General features: G+C 35.5%; 1 protein-coding gene across 1 annotated transcript in view; it reads right to left on the minus strand.

Moving 5' to 3' along the window:
- Positions 1–1,560: 1,560 nt before the first annotated feature.
- LOC126744772 (nephrin) overlaps positions 1,561–13,608 on the minus strand; it is a 737,132-nt gene continuing 725,084 nt past the window's right edge. Inside the window, exons 13-14 of the mRNA XM_050452323.1 lie at positions 10,307–10,473; positions 1,561–2,162 (exon numbers count right to left, since the gene is read on the minus strand). Of these exons, the coding sequence (XP_050308280.1) occupies positions 1,977–2,162; positions 10,307–10,473 (353 nt within the window). The 3' untranslated portion in view covers positions 1,561–1,976. The remainder of the gene's footprint in view (positions 2,163–10,306; positions 10,474–13,608) is intronic.

The raw sequence follows: 13,608 nt of genomic DNA on the forward strand, positions 1-13,608 counted from the left end.
TAATGCACCTCCACATACCGGCAGAGTTTCCAGGCAAAGCCAAATCTTTTGGCCCAGTATCTTAGAAGGTGACGCTGTCGCAGTTTTTGAGTGGCCTTCTTGTTCACCGGATCTTAATCCTGGAGACCACTTATGACATAAAATCAAAAGATAGATTAAAGCTTGTCAATATAACCCAAGTAACACAAAACAACTTATACAGATGGTTTTAGAGGAATGGGTAAATGTTCCCCAAGAAGAAATTAACAACTTGATAGATAGCTACCTGGTCGAAGTTCGAATTCCACTGATGCTAGAAACTGATTATTGAAATTCTAATAGTGTTTCTGAAAACATCTTGTTGAACTTGCATTGTCTTATTTATTTAATGTAACACGACGTTTCGGTTGGTAAGTATCTCCAACCGTTATCAAGTGTAAACTGGATCCAGTTATAGTCCTTGATAACGGTTGGAGATACTTACCAACCGAAACGTCGTGTTACATTAAATAAATAAGACAATGCAAGTTCGACAAGATGTTTTCACTGTACCATTGTCTACCGCCTTCAAAAACAATAGTGTTTCTGTCAATACTATCAAAAACAGACGTCGCGCTCTAGAATTATTTAGTAGAAGACAGTTAAGACTTCCAGAACTTTCAAGGCAAATAAATCTTACCATTTAAATTGCTATTTAAAGCATGAAATTGGGTTATGAAAAATTGCACAAATGTCTTATTTTCGGATGAAACCAGAATCTCTTCCTATGATCCGATGACTAGCATATTCACGTTTTAAGAGATAGAGGGAGACAAGCTGCTAGACTCCGTGCTGCCAAACCTAAACCGAAATATAAAGGAAGTACTATAATGTTTTGAGGTGGAATTATGATTGCTGAATGAACTCCTTTAATTCCCATTCGACAAACCCTAACAAGTAACAGGCTTTGGTGAGCTAGTTTTGGCGATTTGTTTTTGTTTCTGCAAGGTAATGCAGCTCTAGAATCAGCAGAGTTGCAAAATATGTCTTAGAAGGTGAAGATGTTGCAGTTTCGACATGGCCTAGTCCTATAGAGCACTTATGGAATAATATCAAAAAATAGCCTATGCAGGCGGTTTTAGAGGAATGGACAAATGTTCCCCAAGAAGCATAAATAACAATTTGATAGATAGCTGATAAACAAGCTTCGTCGAATTCGTGCTTCAATCGATGCTAGACACTGATTATTAAAATTATTTAAATAGCATTATTTCTTGTTGAATTGACATTTTTGGAAAAATCTTTTTTATAGTAATCTATAGACCTGGTTCGAAAAAACTGCTCTTTACCATATAAGTTTGGTTGTGTGTATAATAATTATTTACTTTTCCGTACCGACCGTTTATCCAGAGTCCACTATGCTTATAAGTACAATATCAGATAATTTGAAACCCTGAAGCTTTATGACATAACACTTGGTATTTTTTACTTATATGTACCTGTGTAATATATAAATTGTGTTAAAATACAGTTACATACAAGCAGCATAGATTTCTTATTTACTCGCACTTGCAAGGAATCTATTTAGTACTAACTATTATAAGAAACACTTATAGCAAAAGTAATAACATAAATATTAAAATATTAAGACAAAACGATTATTTAAAAAAGTTTGAAACCGATATGAGAACCAAGATATGCATTAGTTTTTTATTTTGTGCAGTAATCATTAATTTTAAACTTTTATAAACATCTAATAATATTTTTTAAGTTTCTTTGATATATTAAACTCAAGATTAGTATAGTTTCCATATAATTTACTTTTGTCTTAACATTTCTTGCTTGCCCTCTTATTTTTTCTTGCTCTAAAATATGATTAATATATACAAGATATATTATTACATAAGCAGGAATAACAGCAACATGAAATATATGATAGAGTGGCACATAAACTGACATCTAGAATACTCGGAAAAGTTCTATCCTCCTGGACGGCAAGTAGACGGCTCCCGATGGATTTAGACACAACTTTCGGGCAAGCGGTTGGCCATCAGGCGTTCTTTTATAGCTAGTCCATTAAGTTCGACGTCCGAAGTTCGAGCGAGTGTTAAATGGTTTCCATTGTTAAGACACAAATCTTTTGGCCTAGTATCTCTAGGAAATGTTCCTGAGACCATTGCTACTGGATTGCTATACTGGTGGTACTAAAAGAAAATGAAAATGAGATTTTAAAAACAAATAGCAATAAAAAAAAACTAATATAAATATTAATTTATGTCATGTTACAATAATCATGCTCAAAACACTGGATAGAAATCAATAATTTTTATAAAAAAATATCATCATTATTTAATCATGGACATTCACTTGATATTATTATAATAATATTTTAATAATAAGGTATAATAATAGAAGAAGCCACCAGCAGCAAGATTCTCCTACAATTTAGAATCTAACTATTGTTCTGTTAATATTAATATTTTGCACTCTGGAGACTTTTTGAGTAATTTATTGTTTCCTAATGATTACTGACCTAACAAAGTTTTATACGGAACAAACGTATGTGGGCACCGAACCTACTTTGTGAATCGTAACTGAAGGGAAGTGATTGACATTATGATATTAGCATGCAACATAGCAGATATGGTAGGTAACTGAAGAGTATCGAATGTTATAAGTACGTCAGATCACCGAATGATTCGATTCGAACTAGAGGCGAATGAGGTGATTGTGTAGTGTAGTGAACAGTGCGATAAACGTACGATGAACGAACCAGAGCCAGAGCACCGCATAAGATACTCCTGATATAACTTTAAGGCCACTAGTAATTTTTAGTTGCAATTAAAAATCAGCCCTGTAAGCTTTCATGTACGTTTTGTGAATCCCGGCACAATAAAAAATATGGAATGGAGTGATTCGTGTTCATTTATATTACATAGTAAAGATGTAGAGGTGTCCAGACCGGGCGCGCCGAATCGCGCCAAGCAGTGCTGAACATTTGTGAACATTGCAGCAACGTTAGCGAACATAATTTGGTCTTTCCGCGAGAAACGTCTAAGCCAGCTGCTCCGCTATGTAACAAACAGTTGTTCGTCAGTGCTTCAACCCCTGCGATTAGTTGTTTGGTTTTGCCGTTGATATTGAAAAGAAAATGGTCAATTTCGACCAGGCTCTTGGCAACAAGAGGAAGATTAAAAAAATCGATTCTTCCTCTTCTTCGTTATTTTCGATGTGATAATATCGACATGCATATTTAGGCTATTAGCTATATCTTGCCAAGCGTCATACTTTTTGTTTTTTAGGTGGTAATTATTATTGGTTTAATCCAACAGTTCCGGTTTAGATTCATAAATATTTATTAACTACACGATTACCAAAAGCAGTCAATGTGAATATAGGACACTTACGTTAACAAAAAAAAACGTATGTTAAAGTCCAGTGCAACGATATATTAGAATGGTCACCCGTCAAAACACAAGCAGTCCACCTGCCAAACAATGTCATCCACCTTCTATTTACATTGTTTGAGAAATAAAATGCTGGTGTTTTGACGGGTGACCATTCTAATATATCGTTGCACTGGACTTTAACATTTCAGTTCAAACCGCGCCAAAATGCGCACGAGCCTCGGTTTTCTTTTGATGTACCGACAACTGGCAAAAGATCAAACAACGAACACGCGCAAAGAAGATCGTTAGTGCGCGTTTGTGCACAGTTTTTCGTCCTCAGTAAATGCCATGCAACGTTGCAAAACGTTTTGCGTGGTTTGGCGCGCCCGGTCTGGATGCACCTTAACAATTGGCGACGAGGATTTTGGAACAGTGAAGGTAATAAAGCCGGGATCTAGATTTTACAAGTTACGTCCGTAAAAATCTAAGTGTTATGAAAACTGTATTACACAGGAGTTAATTTACTAAATTGTGTTCTAATCACCATGGCGGACCATGAGGATCAGGCAGCACCAGTGGGCTACAGGCCCAAGTTTATAAACTAATAAGCCAGGTTTTGATAGTGCAAAATCTACTTGCGAAGTCTCAAAGTTTTCAAAAATAAAAAGAAAGTTAATGATATTGAGGAAGTAAAATGGGCCTAATACCTGCTTACTTATGTGAGATAAGAAAGTATGTCTCTATTAACTGAATTGTGTTTCCCTGAGGAAGTGGAGGAAAAGTCCATTCATGACCTTATCAAAATAGTACAGAAAGACCTGGACCGTGACCATTCTGAGATAGCAAAGACTTATAAATTTATGCGTAGAACTCAAAAAGAATTAGAGTTAATAACCGAATATGTAGCAGCTTTAAAAGCACTGGCTAGGACCTGCAACTTTGATAATTATTTAGATAGGGCTCTCCGGAATAAGTTTGTCCATGGGTTTAAAAACAAAACGATTATCCAAAAGCTATTTACTGCAGTGAATTTGGCCTTTCAGTAGGCAGCAAATATTGCCAAAAGTATGAAGTTAGCCAAAAGTAAATCCAAGATGGTGGCACAGAAAGGGGAAAGGTTCGTAGAGGTAAATAAGTTGACAACTACATGCAGTAAGGAGAGTGAGCCTGTTAATTTAGTCTGCCACGGTTGTGGTGAAAAATGGCACATAAAATCAAGCTGCAGTTTTAAGGATGAGAAGTGTCACAAGTGCAAAAAGAAGGGGCACTTAGCATTGGTTTGTAATAATCGCAATCCACCAGAAAAAAAGAAGTAACATTTTAATAAGCACCGTAAAGTCAAGGAAGTGGTTGCAGAAAACCAAAGCTCCGAGGACGAGGAGGGGTATTTAATGGTTCAAGTGTACTCTGAGGGTGCAAATGTTTTTCTTGAAGAAACACATCTGCTTAAGTCTAACAAAGCTTATGGAGTCGAGGTCCAAAAAGAAAATAGAGACATTATGCAGATTACAAAGTTGCAAAAACAAGGAGCCAGATCTCCGCATAAGACACTCGTGTACGTTTTGTAAATCCCGTTACAATAAAGAATAAAACATAATCAAGTAATTCGTGTTTCATTTAAATTACATGGTAAAGATGTAAAATATAGCGACGAGAATGGGCTAAGAAAGGAGAGGAAGTTTTACAACCATATATGGGTAAAGAACATGAGTTATACATAGTTAAAGGGGTCATTGTTTGGAGAGGTAGGACTGTCATTCCTGCTAAGTTAAAAGGGAAAACTGTTATTTCAGTTACATATAACAGATCTTGGATCATTTAAAATGACAACATTACCTAAGAGTTATTTTTGGTGTCCAAATATTTATTTAGATATTGAGTCTATTTCACAAAACTGTAAGGGGTGTTTACAAGTCAAAAATAAACCTGCAATTAAATCAATACATTGTTGAGAATGCCCTGGAAAACCTTGGCAAAGGCTTCATCTTGATTTTGCAGGTCTATTTTTGGGTTTAATGTGGTTAATTGTAGTAGATGCTCAGTCTAAATGGCCAGAAATTGCTCGAATGTCTAAAACTACTGCAGGTTTAATTATTAAGTGTTTATGCAGTATGTTTGCAAAATTTAAACTACCCAAACAGATGGTTCCTGATAATAGGCCTCAGTGAATTTCAGACGAGTTTAGCAATTTTTATAAAAACAATAACATTAGATATATTTGCACTGCCCCATACCACCCAGTCAGTAATGGCCAAGCTGAACTGGGGGCTCAATCCTTTAATAAAGCTCTGTTATCGAGTAAGTTTGATAGAGATGAAACTGAACAGAGGTTATTGTCTTGGTTGTTAAGTTATAGAACAGCACCACATATATCAATACACAAGGCTCCTTGTGAACTAATATTTGGGAGATCATTAAGAACTCGGTTGTCTATAATCAAAGAATCTGTTTTAATTCCGAAACAAACAATTAGTTTAAAGACAGTAAAGCAGTTTATGCCTAATTATAATGTGCAAGTTTCAATGTATAATGGTAGGGAAAATTGGTTGAAAGGGAGAGTTTTGAAACCTAATCTAATGTATAAAGTGCAAATTTCAAAAGGTGAGCTTGCAAGAAATGGTACACAGATGTTGCCAATTCGAAAAACAAATCTACCTAATAATGAAACCGAGAATGAAACTTTGATAGAAATTGTTAATACTCAATTAAATAAGGAAAACATACATGTAGAAAATAACGATAATTTCGAGTCAGCAGCAAATGATAGTATCTCGACTAGACCATAGGTTATAAGACATACTTCAACCCAGACAAGTGTTACATTTGTAAGGAATAAATTATAAGATTAGTGGGGAGGAATGTCGTGTAGCGAACAGTGCGGTAAACGTACGATGAACGCACCGAAGCCAGAGCCCCGCATAAGACACTACTGATATAACCTTAAGACCACAAGTAGTTCTTAACTGTAATTAAAAATCAGTCTTGTAAGGACTGGGTCACCTATATAGAAGGTCTGACAAGTATCTAAGATCCCAGGTTGGCCAATACTAACCATAGAAGATTTAAAAACAAGGGTAAATGAATTTGGACAACTACTCAATAAAGCTTTTAAGACACCATGTTCACTCAGCGGAGAAAGTATTCGCAAGTTAGGTGGAACAGGGCCCTCGATAAACTCAAAAGGGAGTCTAGGAGAGCCCACCACCGAGCACTTTGGAGAGGATCTCAAGAAGCTTGGGATGAGTATAAAAGGGTGAAAAATTGCTTTGAGCACGAGCTAGCTCGCAAAGGTTCTGTAGTTAACTGAATATCCGATTCCGCCTGACAGAAACTTTTCAACTGGGATAGAAGATATAAAATAGGCTCTTTAAAGATAGGATACAGCTGGACAAGCACTAAAGAGAAGACTCTTAAATATCTCCTTATAACTCACTTCCCAGGAGAGGGCGATGCGGTTATGAATCTCGTCAAGAACTATTAGGAACTATTAGGAGGTTCTAGATTGGGGATTGTCTGGACAAATTTTGACCGATAGCGCTATCAAATTGAAAGTGAGTGAATTTTGTCTATACAAGGCTACTGGGTCAGAAGGAATAATCTTAAACACGCTGCAGTTGGGCATGGACATAATATTTTCCGAGCCAATGCAGTAATGGGATATGTACTGAAGACATGGAGAATGGCGAATGTGGTCTTTATTTTCAAAGCGGCTAAAAAGGACTAGAGCCTGACCATTTCTTATAGGTCTATTAGTTTAACGTCCTTTCTAATGAGAACCTTAAAGAGGATGATTGACAAACATTCAGCTGCTAATAACTAAGGTAATTCTGAAGGCAAATCCACTCCGTAGGAATGAAGACGCGAAAAGAGCAGTCCACTGAAACTGCTCTACCGGCCGTAGTTGAGCAGAGAGAGTCATCAACAATAAGGAGGTTGTCATATGGTTGGAACCTTTGGTGTGCTCAAATTACGAGACAGTTTTACTACTAACCACAACTCTTTATTTTTAATCTCGACACGTGTTTCGCTAACGATGTTAGCATCTTCGGGAGAAGATTAAAAATAAACTAAAACTACTTACAGATCTTCTTATATACTAATGATGTAACTAATAGAGTGGAAAAAGCAATGAAGCATGGCCAAACAAATCATAAGCACTAACTGAACTATATAATTGACTATTAGGGATTGGACCTTTATCCCTGTTAAGAATATTTTTTTGATTTTTAAAATATTGCTAAGCTTTCATATGCATCTAATTTTCTATCGTTATTAACTAGTTTAAGTAATTTTAAGTTGTCTAACCCTACAAAGTGACCAGTATTGAAAACATGTTCAGCCACACTTGACCTTTCAACTCTTCCATATTTCACATCAACTACATGATATTTAAATCTGACATTAATTAATCTTCGTAACGTAAGATACGAAATCTTTTAGGAAACCCAAAAGATAAAATAAAGGCCAATCAAAAGTCTGGGATCTATGAGATTAAATGCAACCATTGTGATAAAAAGTAAATAGGATAAACCAGAAGATCACCAGGAACACGTAGCTCATGTGAAATATGGAAGAATTGAAAAGTCAAGGGTGGATGAACATGTTTTAAATACTGGTCACTTTGTAGGGATAGACAACTTAAAATTACTGAAACCAGTTAATAACAATAGAAAATTAGATGCACAAGTTTAGCAATATTCAAAAATCAAAAAAACATTCTTAACAGGGATAAAAGTCCAATCCCTTATAGTCAATTATATAGTCAAGAAGATCTGTAAGTAGTATTAGTTTAGTTTTAATCTTCTCCCGAAAATGCTAACATCGTTAACGAAACACGTGTCGAGAATAAAAATAAAGAGTTTTCGTTAGTGGTAAAACTGTCTCGTAATTTGAATAAGGAGGTTGCATTAGTCCTCTTCTTTGACCTTCGATAAGGCGAAAATCAAGAAGAACTACAAAATCCTACAGACGAAGAACGCATCGGCTTCGTTGATCGGTTGGGTCAGATAAGCGTTGCGAGAAAGGACTGCACACTCAGTAGATTCGAGTGGGGGGTATATGCCTGCACTTGCCTTTCGCCAAAGCTCTGGTGTCTCACCATGGTCTGTCTATGCGCAGACGATAGACTGGTCATAGTTACAGGCAAATTCATTGAGGTAGTGTGTATTTGCATGCAGAGCACATGCAGGATCTCATTGTCTTGAGACAAAACAGAGCTCTTAGATTTTACGAAAATGAGATAGGATAGCGTGAGTCCGTACAGATCACTGTAGACTCTGCATATATCATAGGCGTGTGTCATATCATAGTGTGTATCATGGTGCTGGGCACCACGCCTTTGATACACACCTCCTAGGGTGGCGGAGGAAACGGTATATTATATTATAGAAGAATGTTAAAATTAGGAGAGAAACCGTAGGTTCTCCTTTCCTGTCGCGAGAAGAACTAAAGGACCTTAACAAGGAAGGCTTGCCTTTCTTTATTTGAAGGCCGGGTCGCCGCTTAAAGAGACTAGGGAGGGTGGCTACCGGTAATGACGGGGTTTTAGGGGTTGGCGGAAAGGGACTCTTAGAGCTGACCTCCTGACACCATTACTACTATTACTATGTGATTTTTAATGCGCTAATAGTGCTATTAGTATTTTTTTTATTATTCGCTTCACATATTATGCTATATTTTTTCAATGTCACTGGACTTTTTAACTTTTATTCTGCTAGGATTTTATTCCGAGAATTAACTTTTTTAGTATTCGCTTTATAGGTATACAGGTTGGGGAATCGATCATTATGCATAAAGAAGTGCTCAAAGGCGAAATAAGACAACGCATAGACCCAAAAATAAACATTATTTGGGGACCAATCTGGCAATCTAGGAGGCTATTTAATATCGCCAATCCCCCAACAAGACGGTTAGGTATTTGTTATAATTTTACCACAATCGCATTATGAGCAGGATAGCTTGTTGAAAATAGACCGATCCCAGGTCTAAATCAAGGAGGATTTGAATAGCAGAAAGAACTTGCAACAACTCAAGAAATTTTTAAGGAATATGAAAGGAATAAAGTACCATCAATAAAAAATGGCCCTATAATATGATCGTAAAAAATATTTGCCCAAATATTTGTAGAACTGATTCGGATTTGAAAACTTCTGTACTCATTTTCCCTAGACTATAATCGTTTTATGGTCCATACCTAGTTCCTCTCATTTCGCATCTTCTTGATTATGTTGAATCCATTCCTAGGAAATCAAACCATTTTTCGAGTCGTTCTTGCTTCAGGACCCTTTTTATAGAAGGTTTTTGTACTTTAGTGTGGCATTTTTTTGCAAGGAATCGGTCTGTTTCCAAATATAATTTTATAATTTAAAACAAATTCATATGCATGCCAATATTATTATTGTTATTCTGTAAAAAAATAAAAACAGCAAATATCTATCAGACGAGTACTTCTCAGAGAAGTAGTGTTGCTATTATTCTGAACAATGCGTAATTTTCAATTCCCCAACCTGTATATATTTAAGAACTTCTTAGAAGCCGATTAATTTGGCATAAATGAAACGGTTTCTAAAGATGATTAATATTATTAGTAGTAGCAACACTTTAATGTAAACTAATTCCTGACCTGAAATCAATACCGAATAACTGAAAACTTGTATTGGAAATATTAGGCAACATAATTAAGTTCTATATTTTTTAATTGCATGGACAGTCCTTCATTCACATTTTTTAAAAATAAAAAGCATTCGCGATTTAAAAGTTAAAAAAGAGATAAGAGAATGTATGCTCTATTATTTTACCAACATAAAACGGAAAGTCACGATTACAAATTCTGTAATCATATGCTTTGCATGCAACTTATGATAAAAGCCGAGGGAAATATTAAATCATGCCGCTTTAAACTCCATCTCCGCAAACTAAATGTAATTATTCTGAAAATAGGAAAACACTGGTAAAGTTACCTGACTAACTTGCTTAATAGAGACCGGACTAGCAGGACTGGTCCATTGGGGAGCGGGCAACTCGGAAATGTAACAAAGGGAAGCCACATCAACGTCACCCATGGTCCCTATTTGGGACCCGTTTACCGACTGAAACATCAAGCGATTCTCCTCATTTTCAGCCGCTCCTGCAGATGAATACAAAATGCAAATTTATAGTGGGTTAGTTTAAGTTGATTCACTAAAGTTTTAAACACACAGTTACATAGTTTAACATTTGAAAAAGAGAAAGAAAGAGAGAAAATGTTATTGTTTTAAAAAATCCATATACGATACGATACGATATAAAGAAATAGTCACATAGTTTTACAGATTTAGTATACATAACATAATACAATTTACCCTTAGCCACTTGGAATTACTCAATTGAAGAGGGTCTGTTAGTTGAGTGCGCACTGACCTATCCAGCTAAAATAGTTTGTGAATCATTTTCTTATCTGAATATGAGACAATATAACACTATTCCATACAATCATGGTGTATTTTTAGATCTGATTTTTAACAGTATTGACAAATGCTATAAAATATCTGTTCAACAAGCTTTAGACAATCTTCTTTCAAACAACTTGCAACACAGCAACAATTTGTGATATTGTATTAGTGATAGGATTGAAAGGTTGGATTATAGTACAACTTATTTTGATTTTAAAAATGCTAATTTTGTAAGTTTGAAGGATTATTTTTCTTTAGTGGACTGGATTAGTATTTTTGATGATTTAGACATCGATAATTCAGTGAATAACTTTTATGAAGTAGTTTTATATGTAATCTCACTCTATGTACCCTAAAAAATATATAAACCTTCTAGGTTTGCTCGTTGATTTTTCCCAGAATTAAGGAATCTTATTTTATCACAAAAGACTACTCATGCTAAATTTCAAGTACTAACTTAGCTGAAGATTATATCCTGTTTGCTAACCTACGTACTCAATGTAAAGTTAATACTGAGCAATGCTATAGATCTTACATTGCTACCTTAAATGAGTCAATTCAATCTGACACCATACAATTTTGAAATCATATTAACTCCCTTAATAAAAGTCATGGTATCCCAAATGCTATGCATTTAAATGGTATTTCAGCAGATTCGGGGGACGATATTGCAAACTTATTTTCTACATATTTTTCTAGTGTTTATTACTCTGATAAGGATAATCTCACTAACTTTAATTTTCCAGTAGCAAATTCTGTCGACATGCCTTTTATCCAGTTCACCCTGTCTGAGGTTTTTGAATCTATATAGGGTGATTTTCAACCTATGCGCATAAACTTTTAAATTGGTAGGTGAAGATCAATAATGAATAATAATGAGAAAAAAAATTAGTAAAATATTTTTGGTTTCCGAAATAAAGTTAAACAAATGCCAACAGAACGTGTATCAGACGAACTTATTTTGTTTATTAATAACTGATAGTAAACAAGTCATAGGCACATTCTAAATCTGGAGGAGGATATTTTAAAAGTTATCGAAGAACAACCTGGAACTAGCACTAGGACAATTGCAGCGCAATTTGGAATATCGCAATCTACAAGTTGGCATATTTTAAGGCACGAGTTGCTGTACTCGTTTCATGTGCAGAGGGTACAAGCCCTACTTCCAAGAGATTTGCCGCTTCGAGTACTTTTGTAAGTGATTGTTACATCACCAGGAGTTAAGCCCAAACTTTACCATGAACATTTTAGTTACGGATGAGGGAAATTTTACGCGCAATGGAATTTTCAACTTTCATAACACTCATTACTGGGCTTTGGAAAATCCGTATATTACACGGAGAACATACTTTCAACAAAGTTTTTCTGTAAATGTATGGGCTGGAATTCTGAACGGGATGCTCATCGGATCTTTTATTCTGGAAATTCGTTTGACTGGTGCTCGGTATTTAGAATTTTTGCGCAACAATTTACCAGTGCTCCTTGAAAATGTGAATCTCAACGTTAGGCAGAATTTTTTTTCACCACATTTTTTACGACCAGTGCGACAACATTTAGATCTTGTGTTTCCCGGACGATGGATAGGCCGTGATGGTCCAGTTGGGTGGCCCCATCGCTCGCCTGACCTTAATCCATTAGACTTTTATTTGGGTCATATGAAAACAATGGTGTATGTAAGCGAAGTTGATACTGAGCAAGAGCTACGACATCGCATAAACGCTGCCAGTGATGCAATTCGCCTACAGCCTGGATTGGCCCGTGCATGTACGTCGTCATGGATTCGACGAGCTCAAGTCTGTATCGAAAATAATGGAAACAACTTCGAACAGTTGCTTTAAATTAGTTTAAATTAAACACGTTAAAAAATACACGTTTTTTATTTAAAAAAATATGGATATCTCCAAAACTAAAAATATTTTACTAATTTTTTTTTCATTATTACTCATCAGCTATCATTTCCCAAGTTTATGCGCATAGGTTGAAAATCACCCTATATGTGGTCTTAAGGACAAACTGAGTTATGGTCCTGATAATGTTCCTACCTATTTCCTAAAAAAATGTGTTTATAGGTTGTCTAGACCTTTGTGTACATTATTTAATTTATCTTTAAAATTACAAACTTTCCATGAGAAATGGCGTGACAGCTTTATAACTCCTGTATTCAAAAATGGTGACAGGGATGATATAAAAAAGTACAGGCCCATTGTTATGTTATCTGTTATCCCTAAGCTTTTTAAGCTTATCCTGAACAATCTTACTTGGCATTGTAGAGGTCTCTTGATCAACGAGCAACATGGGTTTAGGCGGGGTAAATCTACTTCTACAAACCTTATATTATATCATGATTTTATTGTCAGGGCTTTCGAGAAGGGTCATCAGGTCGACTCCATCCATACTGATTTCTCGAAGGCCTTTGACACAGTCATCCACTCATTGCTCATTTTTAAATTAAGATGCTATGGTTTCCCTAAGTGGTTTCTTTCTTGGCTAAATAGTTACCTACATAAAAGGATACAATTTGTTAAGGGGTGCCTCAGGGGTCACATTTGGGGCCTCTACTCTTTAATTTATTTATTAACGATATTTTTAGTATTATCAAATTCCAATTCCTATTATTTGCAGATGACCTGAAGCTATTTTTACATATTTTAAATTTGTCTGATTGCCTGATGATACAATCAGACATAGATTCTTTATATAATTGGTCTGTCTCTAATGGCTTACATCTTAATAAGGATAAGTGTTTTATCATTTCTTTTACTAAATCTAGAAAAGCTGTCCCATTTGACTACGACATAAATGGTAATATACTTTCAAGAGTATTGCTAATT

The sequence above is a fragment of the Anthonomus grandis genome, chromosome 14, assembly GCF_022605725.1.
Source record: "Anthonomus grandis grandis chromosome 14, icAntGran1.3, whole genome shotgun sequence".
NCBI classification, from domain to species: domain Eukaryota; kingdom Metazoa; phylum Arthropoda; class Insecta; order Coleoptera; family Curculionidae; genus Anthonomus; species Anthonomus grandis.